Genomic DNA, 26,689 nt, shown 5'->3' with positions numbered 1-26,689 from the left:
TTTTGTTTAGAATTTGCAGTAAAACTTTTTTGTTAGATACTTTTGATTTCTATGCATTCATGTATGGATCCTCCATTTCCAACGCATTTGGTTTAGCTCTTTGTGGAAACTCTGCAAATATAAACAAAAATGCATTTGATAACAAACAATATTTTAATGGCTGTTTTACTTGTAAGTAAATAGTTGCGCAACTTTTATTGTTTTGTAATAAAAACAACAGCTACAGCAGGGGTTCTTAACTTTTTTAACACGGACCCCTAAAGAAATTTCCGCCGTGTCAAAAACAAATTTTTAGAGTTGACGTCATAAATTTAAGCCACAATGCAAATAGACAGAAATCTTCTGTTTCCGAAAAAATGTGAAACAAACCTTAACTATATAGATTACTTTTTAAATAAAGCATTAAAACTTTAATTAGGCTTTCATGGACCCCTAAAACTATTTCACGGACCCCAAAGGGATCCATGGACCCCAGTTTATGAACCCCTAAGCTACAGCAACTGACAATGAAGACATTATTACCAAGTTGTTTTGTCTAATGTTGGATGTTATTGCCAGTTCATGGTAGTTGTCTGATTTGGTTGATGCTACTAAAAGTAACAAATCATTTGCATTTCAACTTTAAAAAGCACCAATTCTAAAGAGCTTTCCAATTTTATCAATAAATTTTGAGTGACACTTTCTACCAGGGTTGTGGAACCGGTTAAAAATAACCAGAGTCTAACAAGTCATTTTGAAATGACAAATGTCAGAGTCAAGTCATTTGTAAAATAACAAGTCAAAGTTTAAGTATTTTTGAATAAATAAATTTGAATGGATTGCTAAATATCCACCTGGATTTAGTTACCATACATAAAATGGCAATTAAATAAAACTGAGTCGTTGAGTCCCGAGTCCGGCTGCCACTCTACAGCCTACGTAATTTGCCATTTTATGTATGGTAACTAAATCCAGGTGGATATTCAGCAATCCATTCAAATTTATTTATTCAAAAATACTTAAACTTTGACTTGTTATTTTACAAATGACTTGACTCTGACATTTGTCATTTCAAAATGACTTGTTTACACATTTGTGTACGCACCTAAACTTTTTTGGGTTGTGGTAAGATTCTATGCTAGGTGTGCTAAAAATATGATTTTCGCATCCACGTTCCACCCTCTATACAATTTTCATATGCTATTCCACCCTTACAATTCGCCGTGGCTATATCAGCTTTGAAATTTGGTAATGTGCATGCTCAATTGGGGTCAAGTTAAAGAGCTTTTGTATTTTATTATACTGTTAAGCATTTGTAATAAGATGTATAATCCCCATGATGCTGCCATTTCTGTTTGTACTTGAAACATACTTATTATAGAACTCAAGTTGTGTTTAGGTTGCGTCAGGTATGAAGTTATTTACCATTTCTTTGGACGTTAACAGCCGTTGGGGAAGGTTCCATGGAAACTGTTTTCCTGTGAGTAGAAGGTTTGTAGATTTTAGTACTTTGAAACTTTTATTGACCAAACATTATGAAGTCAACACGCACTAGTTGGTAACATTTTAATGTAATTGTCACAACTTACTTTTTTAAAGAATATATGATTCCTAGAAGTGAAATAATGATTGCTACGGAAATGGCAGATATACTTCCAACAGCAGCATATAATGAGTCGGAATCTGTGTTTGGATAATAAAGTACAATATTAACTATGTTGCACTGAATGTATTTGAAATCACCTTGGCCAGAGGTAGGCCATGGTTCGCTAGTCAGATCCCACCAACGCCAATCATCCGGCCCGCGACCTGTTTTACTGAGAACGAGGCCATTTCTCATATTTTTTTTTGGTTATTTTAAGTAAGTAAAAGCAAATTTTTTTTGTGTTTTATGCAAATCTTGTTCCTGTATCGAGTGTAACATGTAGTTCGGCAAAATACGTTACTTTTATCCCTGATTAACAGTTGTTGCGGTTGTTATTATAAAATGTGTAAAGTTTACAGTTAACATTTAATGACACGTAGGGCCGTAGATACCTTTCTAAATTTGGTTTTGGCCCAGGACTAGAAAAAGGCTGTCAACACCGTCATTGTAAAATGGGTTTACTCAGATCTACTGACAATGTCTATATTTCTTTCTAACATGTTTATAAAGTGTCTGGTCTTAACAATAGCAGTGGTGGTCCATTTTGAGTTATAATTCTAACAATTGGTATTTGTTTTTACTATATATAGCAGCAATTATGTCAAGACTGAAAATGGTTCCAAAACAGTGTTACATTAAAGATTGTTAAGTGTTGCATCAAACTTTGCAACTGTTGAAAAAAAAATATTTCTATAACAAACAAATCAGGCCAGTATGTGAAACTTGATATTACAAGCATCAAACTTAAGTATATATACAACTGAGAAAAAAAACACAGTAAAAAAATCAAACGTATTTTACACAGTTGATGAAACCCTTAGTTATGTGTGTTTTATTATTGGATTTCACTTGACAACTTGTTAAAAGGAAAATATTTATTGTAATTTTTTATATATATTGCTACATACTCTAGTGACATAAACAACTTTTCTAAAAAAAATGTATAAAGTATCTTAAAATATATTCATACTGTTAACAAAAAATTTTGCGATTTACTTTTGTCATCTTATTTTTGCTGTTTGTTTCTTTTCCAAAAATAAAATACATCTTAATTCTTACTTTTCACGCAGATGCTTTTGTTTGTGTAGCTTGGCGCAAGGCAGGATCCATTCACAGAAACAAACTCATTCTTGTCGTTGCATGAAACATCAGTTAAATCTTTGATCTACAATACAAGGAACAACATCAACCAGGTATGTCCGATACATTTTATTCCAAAATCAATTCCTAATATTCCGGACAAAAAGTGTCACAATCTTATTGGACACCAAATGACATTATTACTATGCCCTAACAAGCAAAATAGATAATATTAAATGATTAAAGGGCAATTTTATTCAGTTTATTGAGCCAAATGTACATTTTAGTCTGATGCCAATGCCTGTTATTTTTGACAAAAAGTGTCACAATCTTATTACACCAAATTGCCTTATTACTATGCTTAAACAATTAGATGAAATTTAAATATTTAAAAGGTAATTTTATCCAGTTTATTGAGCCAAATGTCGCTTTTAAGAAGTTTAGTTTCATGGGTGTTCTAGTATTTTTGTATAAATTTACCTTTTAAGGTAAAAATCGTTGCAGTAAATTATTATATTAAATTTGACACTGATTCCATCCTAATCTCAGACAGGAATCGATACTAATACTTGTTATCGGGAATTGGCTCCGATCTGATATTGTTGAAAATACTTAGTGGTAACATAAATTAAGATGAATCAAGGAAACATAACGTTTTTCAATTAAAAAGTAATTTTACATATATTCTTACTGTAAAAACAACTTTTCCTCCACCCATATGATCTTTAAGGTCAATTGTAATCTTTCCATCCACTTTTGTTGCTTGGATATGAGTTGTACGGTTCACGGAGCTTTGTCCGACAATCTAAGTTCAATTATAAAATTAGCTGTATTATTGTTGAAAGCTTAGAAAATACAAAGTAAAACAGGCCACTGTTTGTTTCTGGCATTCTGCTTTAGGTGAGAATAACAAAAAAATGGATGTGAGCTTGGAACTTACAACCTTATTCCTGCTCTACCAACTGAGCTAGGCAGGCTAAGAGGGGAGAAACTTGAGAAACAACTGTAGCATTTCGGAGCATTATGGTTTGAGGTTGTAGTAAGATATTGTAACAATATCAAAGCCCATATACAAGTAGGTCTTATTTTAAACGTTTCGGATGAATTTTATCTATTTTACTTGAAATGTTCAAAATGATGCCTACTTCAGTGTGGGCTTTGATGTTTTTATTAGCTTTTTTGCTTGCTGTATCTTGACAAACTCACAACCTCAGTTATACGGGATTGTCAATATACAAACTTCACAGTGGCTTTAAAAAACAATTTGAGCACCTTACCTCTTCTTATAACAGTCACCAAAATCGTCACTGAGTTATGTTATTGAAGTGTTGGTGAATACCATAAGCCTTACACATATGTTTATACAGTTCAGGTAATTATACTGTTTAGTTTAAGTTTTTATTGTGACTAAAAAACAAGTAGAGTAAAATAATGCTTACAATGTATGAAGTATTTTCATTGCTGTTGTTATTGTAAGGAACTTGTATAACACAATGCATTGACGAAACAACTTTTGCTCCAACTACTCTTGTTGATATTTTTGTGGCTGTTGTAAAATCCAAAGTTGATTCAATTGTAAAGTTTGAACATCCAGTGAATATTGCCGAGACCTGTTTAAAGTTTATAAAAAGTGAATGCTTTAAGTATAGGACTTTTGTTACTTACTATACCTTAATTGAGTAATCAGCTGCATTTTGAAGTAAATTGAAATTGATTTGTAAATTATATGGATGACGTTGGCTCACAGATTCCCAATTTTTGGTCTTGATTTTTATCTGGAAAGAAAACAACAGGGGGTTGATGATAAAGATTAATGTGGTGGGCAAGAGTTTATAGAAAACGACGCTGGTCTAGAATCTTACCACATTCCCAGGGTTTAGATTGCTAACATTATTTGGGTTTGGGTGCAATATAGTATTTGGGTTTGCGTGGGTCAAGTATTAATTATATTTATTCTCTCATATTTATTTATTTCTTGCAATTTCCATTTTGACATCTTGTTTTGTTACTTTAAATAAGTGATAGGATTCTAGACCAGCGCCCATAAAACCTGTGCCATATTAAACTCTAGCCTGTGTAAATAAACTTTATGGCCTTTGGTTTTTTATATAGCAGAAAAGGTAATGTAATAATACAAATATTTTAAATTTATTTTTGATAACTAAAATTTTGAGTGAAGATAATCTCTCCTACCTCAATTTCAACTTTGAAGCCCTCAGTTTGTGCTATGTTGGCAAAAGTCTGTGGCCATTTAATTGTTCCTGAAGTCATGTTGCATTTTGGTTTGTGGACTTCTGGTTTAACTATGCACAAGCAAAGAACTTTTGAATATACTGCTGCTGCCAGGCATTGTATCAATTATAAAGGGGGTTCTTCTGACAAATATGTATTCAGTGCCGACGTTTCGATTACCTGTAGCTATACGGGTAATCTTCTTCAGGGCAATAAGATAATAAGATTTTTCAGAAGCGGCCAATAGAAAAGTTATTGTTTCCTTTTTTCGCCTCGTTTGCCACCTAGTTTTTTCGTATTTTGACTCACTGTATATATACCTTTGTGTAAAGTTACAAGTTTATTTCCCTGAAGAAGATTACCCGTATAGGTAATCGAAACGTCGGCGCTGTACATATTTGTCAGAAGAACCCGCTTTATAATTAAAAAACTTTTGGTATGTTTTTCAACAACAGAATCTTGCCCTCAAAATAGAACAAATAATTCCGACGATAAAAAACTGATGATGAAATTTACCTGCATATTTTATATTTTAAGTTTTCAATAACTTGTTAACTGATTTTTATTCAAAGCACTTTTAAAAAAAACTTGTTGTTAAATTATATTTTTTATGTAGTTAAATTTTTTTTTTCACTCGACTAGCCAATCTAAATATTAGTTGTGTTTTACTTACAAGTGATTTGACAAGCGTAATATGCTTTTGTTCTACATTCAACGTTAACTGTTTTCCATCCATTAACCTCATATGACAAAGCTTTTTGTTGGCAAGAGTTAAGAGGTTTAAAATTAGCAATTGTTCCATCACTCCAAAGCCATTGATTGGAATTCCATTTGGCTCCAAGTAAAACCTTGATATCTCAACATTTTTTATGGTATTGTGAAATTGTGAAATAATAATATCAATTTAAATTGATCAACAAATAATACAATGAAATATACACACACATATGTGTTCAACAACTGTTTCGGAAAAGGCTAGATTAAAGTTGTTGAATACATATGTTTTTGTATATTTTCTTTAATGATACGGTACTGTAGATCCCCGTCAATGTAAAGTTGCTTATACTAACACAACGTGGCAAGCATTGTTGTTTCTTGACTCACTCCCCTCTGAGCCTGTGTAGCTAAGTTGGTAGAGCGACAGTCCCGGTATGACCAAGGTCGTAAGTTCAAACCTCACCACAGGCTAGTTTAACGAACAGGATACATCAGGCAACGGTGCTATGGTTGTTTCTTGACTTGCTCCCCTCTGAGCCTGTATAGCTAAGTTGATAAAGCGACGGTCCCAGTATGGCAGAGGTCGTTAGTTCGAACTCTATCACAGACTAGTTCTATGAACATGATGCAGCAGTCAACGGTGCTATGGTTGTTTCTCGACTCGCTCCTGTCTTAGGTTGTGTAGTTGGTAGAGCGACGGTCCTGGTATGACCGAGGTCATGTTTTGGCCTCCTAATTAAGTCGCCTTTTAACGTGAATGACACCGAACGCTTGTAATTGTTGAGCAAGAAATATAACTATAAGAGTGTCTGTTTTTTGATTACAATTATGCATGGTTAGAACAGTTCAAATAAAAATAGAATGCTAATGCGTTAGCAAAGTTAATTAAATTACACAAATAAATAAACAAACTAATAGTGAAGTGAAATGTATATTTTACCTGGTGCATAGAAGGTTCCTTTTTGCTCAGTGTGGTTCTTGAATGTACCAATTATGTCTGTCAGTCGGTGTGAATACAAGTGAAGAATTTTTCGCGCATAAATATAAATACGCTTATGTCCAGGGTTTGCAAGTTCACTTCCGTACAATTTAAAGTCAAGATGCCAACCTAAGTTTATTTAAATTGTGAAGCTTAAAGTTTTGTTTAACTTTTATTCAAGATTACAGTAAATCTTTGAAGTATAATGGCTTGAGGTTGTAGTTAGACATAGCATGGCTTTTTATGCCCATGCATAATTAGGCAACATTTTGTCAACATTTCAAAATAATCTTCAGTTAATGGCTGGAGGTTGCAGTTAGGTTAAGAATAATATCAAAGCCCATACAGAAGTAGGCTTTCTACAGTAAAAATTATTCAATATATATTTTTTATTACCCTTTAAAGAGTAGTCTATGTGATAATATCTTCTATTTTTCTTACCTTGTCCAGCACATGTTTCATTGATTGTTACTGTCCATTTATATATAATATTTTTGGAAGCATAACAAAAGTATATCGCCATCCGACCAAGGGCCATTCTAAAAAACAGGACAACATTAACCTTGATCATAATTGTAAATGTAGCATTTGAAGACCTGAGTTTTAAAACTATTTAAAGTTAGATTTCGTGAAAATTGAGTTTTCAACAAAAATTATTTTGTAGTGGACATTTTATTATTTGTTGCTATAATTCAAAACCAAGTTTTATAGCCAAATTTTATGACATGACCCAATGACCATAAAAAATTGACCGTGTTAAGTAACTGGAGATGTTATTTACCTCCCATTAACGAACCTCTGATAAATGATTCTATGGCCAAGCGATGTGTACAAAAGGATTGGAAAACGATGAACAAAACGATAAACTGCACAAATAATTGAGCAAACCTGAACTCGACAGATAAGTGAGCAAAAGGAAGATTACAAATATATCAGCGCAGTTTACAGTACGCAAGTCAATAAAAAAGAAGTTTACTTTTCAAGTGGATTGCTTATCTTAACCACACGAGCCCAAGCACTCACAACAGAGGAAATGGCGTGCAACGCTCGCCTGATATTAACATTGCTTCAACATAGTGTGCGTATAACAAATTAATCTGGCACAGCACGCCACTTGCAAAATAACACAGACACCATAGAACATAAGTGCAAAATCAATTTGGCTAGCTGGTAATACATAACACTTTACAATTTGTATGTTTGTTAGTCTATGCCTCCATCTTGAATAGTATCTAAAAAAGTGTTTTTTTATAATCAAAAAATTTTTTTAGCTGTATAATAACGAGTTCCCTTTAGTACATCAATATTAGCAAACAAAGAAGTTATGAAATATATATATATATTACTCAACAAATATTAATGATTGCTTTTACACCACTGAGGTTGTTTTATCACTTTGTTGGTGCGAGTTTTGATATTGCTGTTTTATATTTGTGGTTGGTTGAAATTAGTCGCTTGATAAGAAATCTGTCTTGCATGATATGACATTATGGCGTCTTGTATAACATTGATTGTTTATATAAAACTACTGGATGAGCAACACTCGGTTATATCTATTAAAAGTGTCTAAATTGCTAGCTTTACCTCATTATTCTGCTGTTAATAACTGCTTTAACTTACTTTGAGTAAAGGTCAATGTAGGACAGATGCCCCAATTCACTTGCACTTTTCCAACTATCATTCAAAAGTGGTGAAGTTGAGTATTTGTAAAAAAATCCATAAAGCTTTGGAAGGAATGGATGACTAACATTTAATTTGTAGAAAATGTAAACTCTTGTGAGACCTTAACATATTGTTTTTAATTAAATAATACTCAAAAAAAATATCAAAACAACAACCCCAATAAACAGAGACTTAAGAGTTCTTTTGAAACACCCAAATCTAAAAAAAATAATGTGAGACAAGATTTGATATCCACGGCGCCAGAAATTTAAGGAATTAAAAAAATTGCTATAATAGCTGACATATTTCACATGGTGTCTTAACATTTTATTGTTTAGTTCCTGCATTGTCGGTTGTAATATGTTGTTTTTTTCACGATAATAATACAATATATTGGCGGTGTGGTATTATTTTTCCTACTTTTAAGTTATCTTTGTATTTATTTCAACCTGTTCTTAAAGTGTCCGCCAACTTAATTAAACTTTTGTTGACTTTCTCGTTATTGTCTACCACTAGATGTCCTCCCAACAATGAACAATTGTTCTCGGCTTCATTTGCATTTTGAAGATCGTCTGATAATTTCAACACTTTGTTTTCAACGCCAATTAATGGCGAACTGCAATTTTCTGTTAAACATAAACTCATTTCTCTATACAAAGTTACATAATTTATAAATCTTTTTCAATGTCTACATTTTGATTTAATCTTACAAAAATCTTCCAAATAACAATTCATTGAATTTTTTTCATTAGAAATCAAACAATTATGGTTTGGCTTTGTTATTTTTGATATAATTTTAGCGATATCAGAATTATTTCAGTTGCCTACCTGAGCTTGAAATAACAAACAGAACTGAACCTACAGCCAACAATCCCAGAATATTAAAGTTTCTTTTATTTGACATTGAACCGTTTTAGAGGCTTGATTTTTTTAAAAGCAAAACATCAACCACACCCCAACACAGTGACTGTTAAACTGGGCTCGTGTGGTTTAAAATAAGTTGCTATGTGTTTTTGTTTTAGCATAATTAGGAACTGTGGGTGTGAATTGACTTGTGGGTGTAACATCCTATGTTAATTTCCCCACCTCTTAATGTAGCTTGTTTGTTTTCAACTGAACATACAAATATCCATACCAGTGCTTTATAACTGTTTATTAACAATATTTTAGTTTCACTTGTAGGCTGCGAATAACCCATTACAAAAATATAACAAAAATTTCCAGAAAAATATTCACTTCAACTACAAGAGCAAATTAAATAATATTCTTTGCAATCTCCGCACAAAAAATACAACAGTTTATTTCTGATAAATAAATTATTATCAGAATAAATTACAAAAATAAGGTTTAACACAATAAATTAATTTGGAACTTAATCAAAAATCTCATACAAAAGCAATAAAAATAATGTAGAAACAACTACTAACATTCACAAAATTATTACAGCATATAAGTAATTATGATTTTTTTTATCCATTTATATTTTCATAAATGTTGGGAGATGAGAGTTGTTCTTTCAAAACCTTGTAGATGTACTTGTAACATTCCTGGAAAAAATGTAGATGTTTAGAAATTTTCTTTTTTACTTTCTATATACCACCTAAGCAATATACAGTGTTTAAAACATTAACGATTATGGTAAAAGGCAATTTTGTAAAAGTTTATTGTGTATTTTGAAGCTCTTACAGTACAATTGCCTTGGCAGTTTAAGCCAGTGTTTCTTAAACTGTGTGCCTCGAAAGGTTCTCAAGTGAGACAAAAAACTTTTTGTTATTGGGAAAAGAGCCTATTTGAATTACAAATTGGCAAGCATGAAAGACTGAATGCACACTATTCACAAGATAACTGTAGATATGATTGTACATACCCATTATCTTCCCTTGTAGTTTTAGTACATTTTTGAGAAAAGTGTGCTGCTAATTGTTTACATTTTTAATTGTGCAGCTGGCTGAAAACATTTGAGAACGACTGTTTTAATCGCTTTGTGTAAAATTATTTACTCTTGAAAGAAAACTTTAGAAGACCCTTCTTGTCACAGTAAACTTATTGTTTAACTAACCAGATTGTCCACCATGTTTGGTCTCACATCCCTCAGATCTTTCACAGTTCTTAAAACATTGACTTTATTCTGAGCTTTCAATCTTTCCAGAATGTTCATCAGAGCAATGAAGGTGCCGGTCCTCAAAGTTCCATCGCTGAAAACAATGTTATTTTGAACAACAGGTGAATTAAACAAATAACATTGAAGTTTTGAAGCATTGAGCGACAGCAATCTCTAGTTTATTTTATAAGCAGTTTTGTAAATTGGCAGGTTCCAGTGATAACAAACATTTTAGTTGTTATATTCATGTATATTTTCTGTTGTAATGTATATCTTTTGTTTTATGCCAGACATTCTAGAAAATGGCTATTTGCCCAATCGCTCTTTTACACATGCACCAATGGAAGAATATATATTGATTTGAGTTTGGATGGGGTTAGTGTTTGGGTTGGGTGGTAGCATTAAATTGAATTTTCCGCCTTCAGGAAAGTGCTGATAGGCCGAATTGCTCTTTTGCGCTTTACACCTGTAAGGTGATTTACTACCTTGGTGTCTGAGTCAATATCCTTTCACAACATTCTATGGTAATGGCAAACAAATTTCTGATGACCAAAAATGACAATATAAGAAAAAACCTGCATTAGTTTCAAGTTTGTATTGTCGTGGATATCCTTCACTATTCTATCTTATTACTACAGAGGACTTATAAAACCATGAGATTTTGGCAATGTGGTAATGTCACTCCTGAAATAGCTAGAATTTCAAAATTATTGCAAACTATAAATAAACCTCCCACTTATCATTATCGTTGGTTGAAAAGCAGCTTCAGAAGAACTAGATCACACTTTTTAACACACTTGTATGTGCGATTGTGCATCTTCCATTGAACCACCGCCTAACATATCATTTCAATCACAGTGTTAATCACATTGCTGCCACCTTGTGGATTTACCTGCATTGAACCAGAACTCTGCTGCCCTCTTGTGGGCTTTCTTGTGACCTTTGAACCTCATCGATCAGCTCCAACATGAACTTTGAACTCGGAGGGATGTTAACATTTTTCCAGGTGTTCAAAACCAGGTATTTCACCACAATTGAATCCTTATTGTTACATAACGGTAAAGAAAAATAATTTTGAACTTCCAAATACAATATTAAATTTTTCAAGTTACTTTGCATATCTTATGCAATTCATTTATTTAATACATAATAATGGTTAAATATTAATGTCCTTACAAAACTCCCCTTAATAAAGGAAATTTACAGCATGTTTTTGTGGTCATGCGTAATAATAAGTATAAATATTATTATTCCAACATATATTTCATATTGCTCCACCTTAACTGGTGACGTCATCTCCACTTTCACAGTTCTCTCAACAAAACTTCCTCGATCATTCGTTGACTCGATTGTGAGTTTCACATCTCCAAACTCCACCATTTCTGCTCCACTTGTAGTAATCATGTCAGCTTCATAAGGCTAAAAAGTGTGAAAATGTGTTACATTAACAACAAATGTATTGTCTTGTTAGGCACAAACAATCAGTCAGCCATTAGGATTTGTTTAAAAGTAATGTCGATGCCACTAAAATAATGAAACATTCATACACAAGTATGTATTCTGCAATTTAGCTCTTCAGATGTTGCACTGGCCAACGATTACGGCTTTTGTATTATAGTACACTGAAAGCCATCGCGACTGACCGAATCTGTCGATCAATAATGCAAGCAGGGCAGGCTAAAAAACAACTAGTCTGCAGTGAGGTTCGAACTCACTACACCGGCCAAACTGGAAATCACTTAAACATTCATAGACTAGTTTGTCCAGAAATCATACTGATAATAAAGGCACACATATCATAGTGCACAGGAACCTTTAGAGGGTTAACCGACATCAATTAATCACTTAAAGCAAGCAAGGTCAGGCTTGAAAATGCAATGTCTGTGGTGAGGTTCGAACTCATGACTGCGGTTATACGGGTGTCGGGGACCTTCACTCTACCAACTGAGCTACACAGGCTCAGAGAGGAACAAGTTGAGAAACAACCATAGCTGCATCCTGTTCTTAAAACTAGCCTGTGGTGAGGTTCGAACTCACGACCTCAACCATAACACACCATCATAATAGCAAATGAGGCTCAGTGGTGAATTATATTTATCAAAAGACAGGATGAAGACAAATGTTTATGACCATGTAATTTTTACGAAAGCAAACTTGTGTTATTGTTTCTTTGGATTGTAAATTAACAAACAAGTCATAATTTTCACTCACAACAACTTACCTCCAAACACACAACAGAGTTGACTCGCTGATAAACCATTGACTTCCAGAACTCTGCTTGTCTGTCACTATGAGGTGATTGTGATGTAATAAAGATTGTAGAAGAGTTATATCCCTGAAAATAAAGGAAATTTATAAATAGGTTCAAGTATAAAAAAATACAATGGTAGAAAACATATAAATAGTTTCTATTAAATAAAAATATTAGCCAAGATTCTTACTGTTTCTCTACAATGGCCGGCATTTAAAAAGTAGCCATAAATGTTATGATATAAAGTAAAAAACAAAGCTTAGCTGTGTTTTTTGTTAATCTAGAACTATAGTGTTGTGATTTATATTTTGTGTGTTTAATGTACATGTGCGAGACAAGATATTTTTGGAAATTTCACCTTACTTTACCTGTATGACTGTGATTTCTCCTTCTGTTCCTGAATGCATTTGGCCTAAATATGTGAGGAGTTTTATTTAGGAGTTAAAAATCAACAGTTTTGTAATATTTTTAGAATTTTTTTTGGAGAAATTTTCTGCAAACGATTGGTGAAAAAAGGATTCCGTTTGTAAATTATTCAATAAAAAATCAACTAAGGATTCTTAAAATCAAAAAATACTAAATTAATAAAAATATGTTTCATTCCTACGGTAACATCAGTAAGTTATTTCAAATAGCATAAGAATAAGTAACTGATGATGTTCATAAAAGCAAAATATATTTATCATAAAACAATAAAACAAGCTCATTTAGGTTTATAAGTTTCTTTCTTAGTTTGTTTTTCTTACTTTTTCTTTTTTTTATCAACGCTACTTTTTGGTAAATCTGTTTGGTTGAATTTATAAATGTTTATTTATTAACTTACCTATTGCCTGGATTTCAGAAAGAAGATTAAATTCTTCATTTATGACTTCAGCTCTGAAACATAAAATTAAGCGACCACACTGTTGTGTAAGATAAGCATGTCACTAAAATTAACATGAATACTTAACTCAAACACTTATTAAGTATTTTGTAATATACCTTGGGTTAAAATTAGGTGTTTGAATAAATATTTTTGAATAAAATTTGGTAATTTATCTCAATTTTTGTAGGTAAAACAATTTTCATGCTGTATATTGTTTTTTGTTAGTTTTAATTAAGTTATTGCTCATATTCGGCCGAGTTTACCAATTGTATTATTTTTATGTCAATGACTTAACTTTAAATTACCTTGCTTGAATAATAATAACTTGACTGGAACCAATGAATTGGCAACTAAGACTTGGTTATTTTCGCAAAAGACTTGACTTGACTTGACTTAAGTTATTTCAAAATGACTTGTTGGCATCACTGCTATTGACACACATTGGGGTTATTATATGAATTACTTACAAATCATCTTCAGTTAGATCCGATAGTTCGGTTGCTGTTCGATCACTTGCCGGAAGCATTTCATGTTCCATTATAAGTTTGTGGATGAAGACATATTGTTGCTGGAATAATAAATTTACCAAATTAAATGTGTTTAAATAGCAGTTCTGATAAAATAACATAAAACTGAATTTAGGCAGAAAAATACCTCATAAGGTGACATTTTAAATAAAAACCTCTGCAAATAAGTTTGTTCAGATGAAAGAAGTTTTTCTATTTTTTACCAAACATATTTATATTTGGAAGATACAAAAACAATTTTCCCCATTGTATAAAATTTAACTTGTTGTTATTGGTGATACTATACTTTCACTTAAAGAATGAAATTAGGGGTTGTTTTCATTTTTTTGTCTACCCATTTGCACAGGAGTTTAGTATGGTTTAAATGATCATAAAGGTAAGCAACTATTTTTTATCATCTGTTAGTGTCATCAAACTGAATAATTGATTTTTCATGTTTAGGCATATTACTGAAGTCATTCGGTAGCAGATCGCCATACGTTTTATTTAAAATATCTGGTCTCAGTGTCGAAAAAAATGCCAAGTACAGCACATCACTTGTTATTATATAAACTTCTAGAGCCACAAAAAGTACAATCTTACCACAGTCTGGACCATTTCCGTCCTGTTCTCCCTCATCTTGATCACAGTTCGAACAACTTCAACGTTTTCTTCTGCGTCGAGTTGATCAAACGAAACGTCCATCGCGATGTAAGTTCCAGTACGACCCACTCCAGCACTAGAGGTATATCACAATGTAGATGATAATAATGACCTTACAAAACAAAGAAATATTATAAATACTTCTATAATATAAACTCCAGGATGAGTGGTAAATAAACACAACACAAAAAATGTTATAGGTATGTCTAGTTGTATTATCATACTGTTGAGTGGATTAAAAAAGCAGTTTTATTTAAGGTTAGAGATACATATTTGGTACAATGCAAACCAATATAAAAATCTTTGTTGCTTTTGTACGCAAGCTTAAACAACACTTCTGTTATTTCAAGGTTAGTCAAACCTTCATAATATTATTACTTTGCTGTCTAAACACTGTGTTAAAGTCTAGAAACAGTATATTCCAACTGTATTAGCTTTCCTTGGCAAATATTTTTTTGTACATGATTAATTTAAGGTTGTAAGTTTTGCAAGGGCAGAATTATCATATCCCAGAAAATATTATATATTTAGGAAATTATTTTTTTTCCATTAAAATCCTTCAAGATTTCTCTAATTAAATCAAAAAACATTTTCACCTGCAATGTACCACAATAGGAGCTTGTTTGTCGTGTTTTTCTTCCACCATTCTCCTCAAGTAAATCATGTTTGAAGTTGTCGTTGGAATTCCATGGTCGGGCCAGGTTGTGTATTGGAACTGAGTCACGTTCCGCGTTTCCTGAAAGTAATAAGACACTGTGGTTTTAGCAGGGAATGAAATTGCGGGGTATTCCTGTTTAAGAAACACACAACACTGAGTTAAGAACACACAACACTGTCTTTATTAAGAAACCTTACGCGTTTCCTGAAAGCAATATGATAGAGTGGTTAAGCGTAGAGTGTAACTGTTTGGATAGGACTGATTTAAAAACACACAATAACTCTTTCAGAATGAGTCTTAAATCAAAAACAACACTTCCATATGGCGCTTGTATGAACAAACACACTTTGCAAAATAAAGTTTAGGAAACATTATTATTGTCTATATAAAAGCTTTTTATAACTGTTAGACAAAATCACAATAATTATTTATTCTTTTTTTATCCAATGTAAAGACAAATATATGCTTCTTGAATTTTTTACGCCTTTAAATTAGTGGATTTTAATTGATAACTTTTATTTATCTAAAATACATTAGGTTAGTTTTAAAAAGACCTCTCTAAGGCAGATTGCAAACATCCTTCTGATAATTCCACCAAGCCTTGTTTCTTCTTCACAAGTGATAGAGATCTTCCCATGTTGAACATTTGTCCCAAGTTCAGGCCAATATTTGGCACATTTCGCCTGGAAAGCATTCACTTTTGTAATATTATCAACCTATTTCATCAAAAATTACATTATAATTGAGATGTCCATTAATTTATAAAAAACATTCAGTAAGGACATGTAATTGTGAAGTTGGGAAGTTAAATACCATTTATGAAAGTTCACACCCTTTTTTAGTTGGTTAAGAAATATGGTTTTTAAGAAGTTGACTTTTGTGACATATACTAAAAACTAGGTTGCGCTATATGGGAACCTGAAGCTTTATGTTCTTGCCAATGTTGACTCTAAATTCCTGACCGGTAAAAGCAGAATATCAAGCAAAGCTAGTACTTAGATCAGATACTTTTTGTTTAAAAAGGTATATTTTTGTCCATAAAAGACATCGTCAGTATATCTTTGACTTAAAATATACTGACAACAATGTCTGTTATTGCTACACTTTTAGGAACTATTAAACCTGGCAATTTTTTACCCAGGTAGAATAATTGTCATTTTAGTTCCCAAACCTTGTTCCTTTCCTTTATTCCAGTCAGCATGATGATGATTGAAGCATTTTGCTGCCAAACCATCAGCCAGAAATCACCCATAGTGTTTGGCTTGGGGCCTTGAGATGCTATAAACTTATTCTTCTCGGAATATCCCTGTGAAAAAAATAATGAAATTTTTTTGCCATTTTTTTTCTGTATTTATATACTGCTACATAATGTTGAAGTTGTGATCTAGTTTAAACTGGTGAATATACTCAATGTTGTTTTATGAAGAAATAGTAACCAAAAGATTGAGGTGACAAACTTAAATGTCTTTAAATGCCGGAAAAAACAAATGTTATGCCACAGCTTAACGGGTTGTCGCGGGTACAAAACTTTGTTATGGGAAAGGCCACTATATTAATATAAACCAACAATGAATTAACGACACATACTAGTATATTTAGATATAACAGACAGGAACAACTTACCTCCATAAAAGAAGCATTTATGTAATCATCCTGTCCTTGTCCTCCAAGCATAACTTTAGCATGGTCAACTGTTGGAGGAATTTATTTGATAAAAATAAATAAAACACTTTTGTTCAACAAAATCTCGCGCATATAGTATTTGTAAAACTTTAAATATTTATGCTGTTTAATTTGATTCAATTAGGATACTAGGATGTCTGTTTTTTCACAGCGAACTATAAATTTCTGGTAATTTTAAATAATAATTTATGCTACCATTTTTTTATGCATAATTTTAATTATGCTTTGTACCATTTTTTATCAAACAGTGTAAAAATTTGATGAAAACATTCATATCGTTGACTTTAAGATACGAAGTTACAAATAAATGAATTTAATTCAACATACATCCAATGGGGTTTAAAAATATATTTGTTTTAATGTCATTTAATACACAACTTGGTTATGTTTAATTAATACAACTTACAAGAATGTATGTTTCTGTATCTGTTCTTCTCAGCATTTTGTGGAAGTTGAGAGAAATGGTTTTCCTTTGTGTTGACTTTGCTCGTATTGACAATTTCCTGGAAATTACAATTCTGCCCAGTAAGTCATTGTTGCTATTTAATTACTTTTCCTAAATATTTTCAAACAAACTCCACTATTTATTACAATAAACAGCATGAATTTAAATACATTTATTTTAATCCATGACTTAATAGGCAGCAACTAATTTTGAATTCGAAGAAATCATTTAATTTAATAGTTGTACCAAACACCTTTTGCATTAACTAACAGACAACAACAAACTTGCCTGAAATTCTTTGGTGAATAACTTCATGTTATTTCCAGCCTTTTCTTCAAACAACATTTTCATTTTCCAAGTTTCTAAAAGCGTTTTATAGTTTGATTCCTTGTTTTTGTCTTACGTTATTCACTCATACTTATAAGTAATAGCAAAATAACAAAAAATAACTCACTTTGTGGTTTTGTGCCATCTCCTTTATTGAAGTTCTCATAGTGGCATACTTCTATAGAAGTCTATAGAAGTGTAAATGTTTTTAAATAAGTTGAAATGCTGCACTATGCACATTTCTACATACCTTTGGCTCTTCAATGTTTAGTCTTGGCGAGATTTCAGGAGCTTCAGTATTGCTGGCAGCTGTAGAAAATAGGTTTTTAATTTATCCAAAAACACTTTTTTCCAGGGTTTAGTGTAAATTATACCATCTATATACAGTTTAATGACCCTAATATTTAAACCATAATATCTGCATGTTTTTATCCACATTAATTATTAGTTTGATAAAAGCAAATCCCTTGAATGCTGCATTATTTCTGTCTTTCCAATCTGTGCCTAAACACAAACGTGATTAATTAATGTTCTTCCTATATTGACTTACCTTGAAGACTTAATTCATCCAGTTCATTTCCAATTGGTCCATCTGGAACTAGTGTAAATGTTTTAATAATATAGCTCTATATAAATTTTAGAAAAAAATTGGCCTTAAACTGAATAGTAATTAAAATTACTAGACAAAGTTTTATAGGTTAGTAAGTTAGTAGTAGGCTGCCACTGCTTATAACAACAGACTCACAAACTCCAAACCAAAAACAAACCTGTAACATTAAGACTAGGCAGCGAACTTTTCTTGGCAGTTTGGCGTTTCCTGTAATATGATGCAAGGATTTTCTACCACAAGGCATTTATTAAGCTTAATAATGAATTGCAAAGCCAAAAAGGTTGGCTAGATCGACATCAGCTTGATTAAGCTGTTTTTAGATGATTTAAACATCTAAACCAAGATGGTGTCAATCTAATCAACCTTTTTGGCTTTGCAATTGCATATTGTATCCAAGCCTTTTATTTTTACAAAACGTTTTATGCATCAACTTTCGGAGGTCCATAATAGTTATGTGCATTGAAGGTACTTTACACACTATTTACAATTATATATACTCTTCAAATAAGATATCTCAGAATATTTAACCTATATAGATAGATTAGAAGCCATTTATTATCATATTTATCTGAACATTAAGTATTATTATGAACAGATTTAAAATGTAATAAATAACCCACAATATGGTGAAGCTGTGACAATTTACCTCACAATAAAGAATAAAGTTGCCATTGCAACCAAAGCCAGTATTATTGCTCCAACTGTTCCAACAATCAGGCCTACTGACAGGTAAAAACAATATTTATCTATTTTCGGAACACAATACACACTTTTTGGTAGCTTCAATAAATATTCTAAAGCCATTATATTCAACAAAATAGTCATTTCGCTATTTCCAAATGTTTTAGCAATTCCTCATAACAAAAAGTGAAGACAGAAATGTTAACACATTTTTTTTTCTTTGTCTATGTGTTATCATTTTTATCTTCATCTTATATTTAATGGGATAAGGTCTTGCCGAAATATTTGAAAACAACAAAATAACAATTTTATCTAAATAATGGTTTTTCATATATTTTTTGAAATATTTATATACTTCATTTAAAAAACAGATGTATTAATTTTTTTGTTTTACCTAAAATTTCTGTAAATTTGAGTAATAAGTTTTACTTTTTTTTGTCAAGCAGTTTGGTTTACCAATCAAATTTTGATATAATACCTAACCAATTGTTTTTACTGAACAATGACTATGTAAAAGAGAAAGTATTATATTAATGAATATAACACAATACATAATAGCTAAATTTCTGTGCAATTTATTTTCAATAAAATGTAAATCCTTTAATTTCTGACAAAATATTATTTACCTGTGTTTGTTTCTTGTTTCTTAACTTCAGTTTCTTCATTTTCTTTATTTGCTTTTTCACAATGACCTTTGGCCTCAATTTGTTCACTTGACCCTTTGCATGTGAGAGTTTGAATCTGGGAACGATATTGAGTTAAATTTTGGTATTTTTTTTATTTTTTACCAATTTTAAAAAGTTTTGAAATTTTGGTTATTTTGTTATATTGTGAACACTTCTTGCTGTTTTTTTAGTCAGACTGAAAATCAAAATACTTAAAAAATTACTTTCTTTGAATGAAAAAAGCTTAAATATGGAATTAAAAAAAATTTAAACTTTAAACAAATCTGATGTTTTTAACACTTTATTGGTTTTACCCTTAATTTGTACACATTAATATGCAGCTCACTTTTAGAGTAATATGGCTTCCATTTGGATGCATTGTTGTGTTTATTTTCAATGAATTCTTATTTTTGGCTTCAAAAAGTTGATGTGTTGTTAAAAAGTCACTGGAAGCCGAAACCTGAACCGTGAAATTTAAAACATAGAAACCGATGGTGTAAGCTGTAGATTAATATTTGTTTATGCTGACATGAGAAAGAAACATGGTTATTACAAGGATGTTTACTTATTCAAGCCTCATGTTTCCTAGTTAAAATAAATAGAAAAATTTGGAAAATTAAAAAACACTTACATTATAGTAGATGATGTTTGTGTGGTTTGTGTTTACTTGCAACAGACAAGGATTGCTTGAGATCACCGATGCACTTGTAACTGCATCTGGAAGTATTACTGCTCTTGTTGTCAAGTTTAACCTGCTTTCAACTGAAAAGTTGCTGCAGCCAATAAATTCAACTGTGATCTGAAATAAATATAGGCTGAAATTGTAGATTTTCAAATTTTTATTGAAACTCATAATGAGAACATACCTTTATTGCATATTTTGTCTTTGGTCTGAGTGCATTTATTGTAGCTTGTAAGTCAATATACTGAATATGTTTTGATTGAATTTTCAAATTGGTTTCCTGTGTTGACACATCAACCTGAAATAAAAAGTTATATTGCACCAAGAACTAGTTAACATGAAGTCTAGAAAGCTTACCTTGACAGTAATTGTATGCCCAGTGTGATTTGCTAACTTGCCTAACTCATCACCCCAATTGATGATTGCGTTTGAAGAATTGCATTTGGTTGTAGTTGCATTTATACTTGGGGTAACTGGAAATCAGCAGTAAACGATACGATTTTGTTATTAAATACTTAAACATAATGTAAATTGAACAAAAAGCTAATGCCCAATAAGCTATTCTGTCTATAAGTAATTGATTTTAAATTTAAAACTTACAATTGACTTGGCATATGTAGTAAGCTTTAGTTGTACAGTTGACATTAACCGTCTCCCATCCATTAGTTCCATAAGAAAGTGCTTTTTGCTGACAAGTTGTTTTATTTATTGAAGTGAAGTTTGCTGTTGTTCCATCGCTCCACAACCATTGCTTGGATTTCCATTTGGCTCCAAGTAAGACTTTATTGTCTACAATAAAAACAAATAGATTCTTCAGCCAAAACTTTCTTTGTAGCAGTAGAATAAATGACCAATATACTTTTAACCGATTAAGAAAAACACTCGTAGAACATCCTAACAAAGATCAGTTTATAAACTTGCACAATTATTAACAATAATAACATAATTATTATTAAAAACTTCCAGCAAAAGAAGTAAACTGCATATCTGTTCTGAAAGTTCATTTTGTCATCTCCAAGGCAGCAAATAATTCGGACTTTTAATATTTATTTAACTTATTATCTTATTTTGGATTAATTAAATTTTATTTTTTTTTTTACCTGGCACATAGAATGTTCCAAATGAAATGTTGTGATTGTGATAAACCTCACCACTGACGTCTGTCAAACGATACGAGTAAATTCCCAGCTTACGTTGGTAAATATATATTGATTTATGTCCAGGGGTTGGTGATGTATTTGCAAACAACATAAAATCAAAAGTCCAACCTGGAAAGTATTGTATTGTTTAATGTGTCACTGGAAATATGTTTTGCAGTTCTAAAGTTTCATTAGCATTTAGAAATGGGACAGTCTGCGAAAAGTGTTTAGAGACCCTGTACAAATTTAATTAATCTAGTGTTTCCAATGCAAAGAATGATGATAACTAAATTCTTGTATGTGTTTGGCAAATAAAAAAAAACAATGTGCATAAATAATTTCTTACCTTCACCGGGACATGATGTACCTAATGTTACAGCCCATTTATGTGATCTTTCTTGAGCAACACAGAAGTATATGGCAGTTCTTCCGACTGCATTTCTGTGTAAGTGTTCGATTGCATGACTCTCATTTGATGAATAATGTGAGAATATGATGTAATCCAGATGACTCACGTGTTGTAAAGGTCGACGTATGACAAGTGTCCCAACCTAGAAGTGCTTTTCCAAGGACCAACTTCATCAGGTGATTTCGAGTATTTGTAAAACAATTTATCATGAAAACCACTATCATTCGGGTTGTAGAAAATCCAAACTCTTGTAAGATCTGCAAAAAAATTTTTTTTAAAAGTTGATTATATCGGAATATGTATTTAATCCTAATTACTTAACTGGCCAAGATTAAGATTGCCCAAAATATTATATTTGTCCTAAAAGCATTTTACTTCTTTGACATTGTAATCTTTTTGTTTAACCTGTGCGTAAAGTGTCAGCCATCGATGTTGTCATTTGGTTTGTTTTCACATTATTATCCACCACTAGATGTCCTCCCAACAATGCACAATTGTTTTCAGCATCATTTAAATTCAAAAGATCATTTGACAACTTCAACACCTTTGACCCAATTCCATTTATAGCTGGATTGCAAATTGCTGAATTAAACAAAAAACATGTTACAACTCAGAAAATTCAACTGAATTAAACATTCAGATCATTTATAATTTAACTGACACATTAAAAACATATATTTCATTACTTTAGTATCAACCTTTCATATTAATTAAATGCACATTTAACATTTACTTGAACATTGATGAGACAAAATACCTGCCTAAATTACAACTGAAAACATTTTTATACATTTAAATAGAAATCATTGTAATCATGACAGCACTTCAGTGCTTCCCTACTAAAAACTATTAATTGAAAAAGGAAGAAAACTGAACAAGAAATCAAGTTCGAGGCAGAACTAATAACTATTTTTCTTTCAAAATTTGTTTGTAATATTAAAACATTTCCTGAACTTACCTGTGCATCGACTTGCAAAAAATGCAATGATGAAAGCAATAACAAGCATATTTGCTATAAAAGTTGTTCTATTTAATATAAAACTATTATGATAATTAAGATGTCTCTTGATCTAACTGCTTTGACTAAATATAACCTTATGTTAAGAATAGATAAAGACAATGTAGATCAGTTTGTTGTTTTAACTCAGTTCAGTTGCCAATACATTAAGATTTGTGTGGGCATTAAGTCTTTAGATAGATTTGTTTATCGCGATTATTTGATTTTGTGTTTTAAAAAGCGATACAATTGCTTAATATATGGACTGAAAAAATTTGAGTAGTGTTAGGTCTTCCAACATGGTATCTATAGTGGGGGTAAAAATTGAAAAATAAGTGTTAAGACGTCATAATGGTGTATTTAATTCTACACCCCTATCAAGTTTGTTCATATTATAATCATACTTCTTTCAGTCTCTACATTAAATAGTTTATTTTATGTGATGTTTACGCTTTTTACAATGTACTGGTGTTTGTTTTGCCAAGAGAATTTAAGCTTAATAAGGTTTTAGCATTAAAAGTTATGAAGAGAAAATTTTTACCCCGTTTGTCTAAATGTAACTAAATAAAATAGGCTTGGTAAATTTGTTTATTGTTTTGTTGTTGTATAGTTGTCATATATTTTGTTTTTTGTGAGCATTAAGAAGTAACACTCGCCACTTATATGGGGATCATTGTAAAACTAATTATGGCATTTGTTTATGAATTTTATGAAAACTATACTTAAGTTAAATCTTTGTGTGGTTGATTATAAAAAAATCAACATTCATAAAACATAAAACTCATGAAACACCTCTCACAATACTGTAATACACAAGACTAATTTTCTTTATTATATCAATAATATTCCAAAACAAACGTTATAATAACACATTCACTAAAAGCGATTATCTCTATATTACTTTATTATTTTTTTTAAGTCAATTTTAATTTGGACAACTTAGAATTTGTATGGCAAATCATATACTTACAATTAAACATAATAATACAATTTTACAAAAATTATAGCAATATATCACGAATGCATTTACAAAAAAAAACGCAAGTACAGTACAAAATGCTAAGATTACTCTAAACTGCAATTACAATAGAAATTTGATATCATGATTTGTTGCTAGAAGATTGGCAAGCAGGTTAAATAAATCATTTCTCCTAGTTTGAAAAGCTTTAAGTAAATGACAAAATTTATTGTTAGTTTACCTCTAGTTTCTAGAACAATCAATTACAAATCAAAACACAATTTAGAAACAAATACGATATATCAGTTGCAAATATTAATAACTACAAAAGTTGAGAATATCAACACTACAAAGTTTGTGGCACTGAGCATTACCTTTACTTAAACTTGGATATAATTCTAACAAAATATCAGTCTTTTCTAGACAGATTTATTCTTCATTTATGTGTGGCATTCACGTGTAAGCCTTTATTATTTCCTTCTAACAAATGTACTGCAATCAAAAGTGTAATTTTGCAAAAATTTAGGAATTACATTATATAGGACTTATCAATCCCATGAAGGTTAATTGAGTTTATATTAAATCTTTGTGTAGTTGATTATAAAAAACAATACAATTAAAATAGAATAGTACACCTATTTAACAATGTAATGGTACACAAGAATATTTTCTTTGTTATCATCTATATTTTAAAACAAACGTTATAAAACACATTCACTAAAAGTGTTTATCTCTATAATATTGACAATTTAAAAGTTGTATTGCAAATTATATACTTACAACTAAACATAATAATACAATTTTACAAAATTTATAGCTATTTTTAATAAAGTGCATTTACAAAAAAAAGCAAATACTGTATAAAATGCTAATATTATTCTAAACTGCAAATTAAATATAAATTCAATTTGTGATTTGTTGCTGGTAGATTGGCAAGCAAGTTAAATTAATCATTTCTCTGAGTTTGAAAAGCTTTAAGTATATGTCGAAATATGTTGTCAGTTTAGCTATTAACCTGCAGTTGTAGTTTGTAGAATAATCAATTACAAAGCAAACCACAATTTAGAAACAGATATGGTAATTCAGTTGCAAATATCAACTCTACACAGTTTGCTGCACAGGGCATTACCTTTACTTGAACTTGGATATAATTCTAACAAAATATCAGTATTTTCTAGACAGATTTATCTTTAATTTATTTCTGCTATTCACTTGTATGTCTTTATTATTTGTTTCTAACAGATTTAAGTGTGTGTAAATGTACTGCAATCAAAAGTATAGCATAGAAAACATTGCATAGAATTCATAGTCGGTTACTCATATTTCCAATTGCCATAATTTTTTATTCTTTTTTATTTTAAAACCATCAAGTAATTTAGTTCTATGCAAATCTTGTTAATTTTCATAAAGATTGTCCGGTTGTTCATAGATATGATCTTGCATGGAATCTAGAAGTTAAATACGATTTAGTTTTTCTAAATTTAATTGTACAAAAGAGATAAAATGCATGAATACGAATACAAAGGTTTCATAAGTTAAAAATTTGGACATTTATATAAAAAAAATAATGTAATTTTTGAATTAAATGTGTTCATATAGTTTTTATCTCGGCAAATTTGATTCTGAAATAAGAAAACAGTTGCGTTTTTCAACTTACTCATTTGTATTGCATTCTGGTTTCCAGTTTTTACATTCTCATACTGTCTTCTATTCTCCTGTGTAGAAAACAACATTAAATTGAGTAAAAAAACTATGAAACTGCTTAAGAGCTGAAAAACAATAATTACCATGTTTATTTCGGCAGGCTCATTGGATGCTACATCTGTAAAGTGTAAGTGATAAAATTGAAAATTTACAGATGTTTTCTATCAGTTATATCAATTACTTATGTCAGAAAAACTGACAACAACAAGGAGACGTATGTGTTTGCTTCTTTCGGCATAAATCATAAATTCTAGGAGTTATTTGTGAAAGGCAAACTAATAAGTCAGAATCCACGGAATGCCTGGACCTGAATTTTATGTTGATAAGAGCTGAAAATGCTCTTTCACACAATAATATATTATTACGTCATAAATGAGAAATACAAGAATTTTTCATAAACAACTTTTTGACTACAACGAAGGTGCAACAAGTAAGATTTACGATACTGGATAGGGAAAGCTTTTGAAATCGTTATGTTGTGAGAAACTGCTGCAATTTATTTAAAAGGGTACGTACTGTACAACGTATCTGTGTGGCTTTTTAATTTCATATCGCTACGGACCACAGACTTATGTGGTGCTTGCACGAACAATAATTGTTTTTCTAGGTGTTGTTCGCAATCAGTTTAATATTTAAACAGATTGGAATATGATTTGCCGCAATATTTGATTCAATTCTTTACACATTGTAAACCCTACTTTGTAGCATAATGTTTGGAGATTGTAGTAAGATGTAATGAAAATATCAAAGCCCATACAGAAGTAGATATCATTTTGAACATTTTGAATAACTCTTTTCATTTTCAACATAGAGTGAAGACACTGAAACCCTACTTGCTTTAAGTTATCAATATGTTTAACATTTGAAGAAATAATCATGATAACAGTTAATTAGTTAAATTCACCTGCACGAGAATTGTCGGGTGAACTTTTCATGCACGCAAAAGATTTCCTGAAAATGATAATTAAGAATATAATGAGGCATTTGGAAGATTACCTAATAGTTTAATAAAAGCATCTGCAATTGAATCATTTATTTAATTTGCTTTAAT

General features: G+C 31.0%; 2 protein-coding genes across 2 annotated transcripts; both read right to left on the bottom strand.

Annotated features, from left to right (window-relative positions):
* Positions 1–49: 49 nt before the first annotated feature.
* On the bottom strand, positions 50–9,263 carry LOC146141318 (uncharacterized). The gene is made up of 12 exons (XM_083392881.1): positions 9,123–9,263; positions 8,744–8,920; positions 8,253–8,415; positions 7,074–7,171; positions 6,594–6,761; positions 5,610–5,792; positions 4,898–5,007; positions 4,375–4,479; positions 4,144–4,314; positions 3,396–3,509; positions 2,684–2,789; positions 50–111 (listed from the first exon to the last, which is right to left on the bottom strand). The coding sequence occupies exons 1-12, from the start codon at positions 9,196–9,198 to the stop codon at positions 50–52; spliced, it is 1,533 nt and encodes a 510-aa protein (XP_083249007.1). The 5' UTR covers positions 9,199–9,263.
* A 230-nt stretch (positions 9,264–9,493) lies between these two features.
* Positions 9,494–15,359, bottom strand: LOC146141317 (receptor-type tyrosine-protein phosphatase alpha-like). The gene is made up of 10 exons (XM_083392259.1): positions 15,277–15,359; positions 14,621–14,756; positions 13,979–14,079; positions 13,470–13,522; positions 13,015–13,058; positions 12,617–12,730; positions 11,674–11,814; positions 11,288–11,436; positions 10,354–10,489; positions 9,494–9,841 (listed from the first exon to the last, which is right to left on the bottom strand). The coding sequence occupies exons 1-10, from the start codon at positions 15,342–15,344 to the stop codon at positions 9,764–9,766; spliced, it is 1,020 nt and encodes a 339-aa protein (XP_083248385.1). The 5' UTR covers positions 15,345–15,359; the 3' UTR covers positions 9,494–9,763.
* Between the last annotated feature and the right edge of the window lie 11,330 nt (positions 15,360–26,689).

The sequence above is a fragment of the Ascidiella aspersa genome, chromosome 6 (assembly GCF_963924565.1).
Source record: "Ascidiella aspersa chromosome 6, kaAscAspe10.2, whole genome shotgun sequence".
Taxonomy (NCBI): Eukaryota; Metazoa; Chordata; class Ascidiacea; order Phlebobranchia; family Ascidiidae; genus Ascidiella; species Ascidiella aspersa.
The sequence above is the reverse complement of the archived record's forward strand: the minus strand, read 5'-3'. Positions and strand labels throughout refer to the sequence as shown.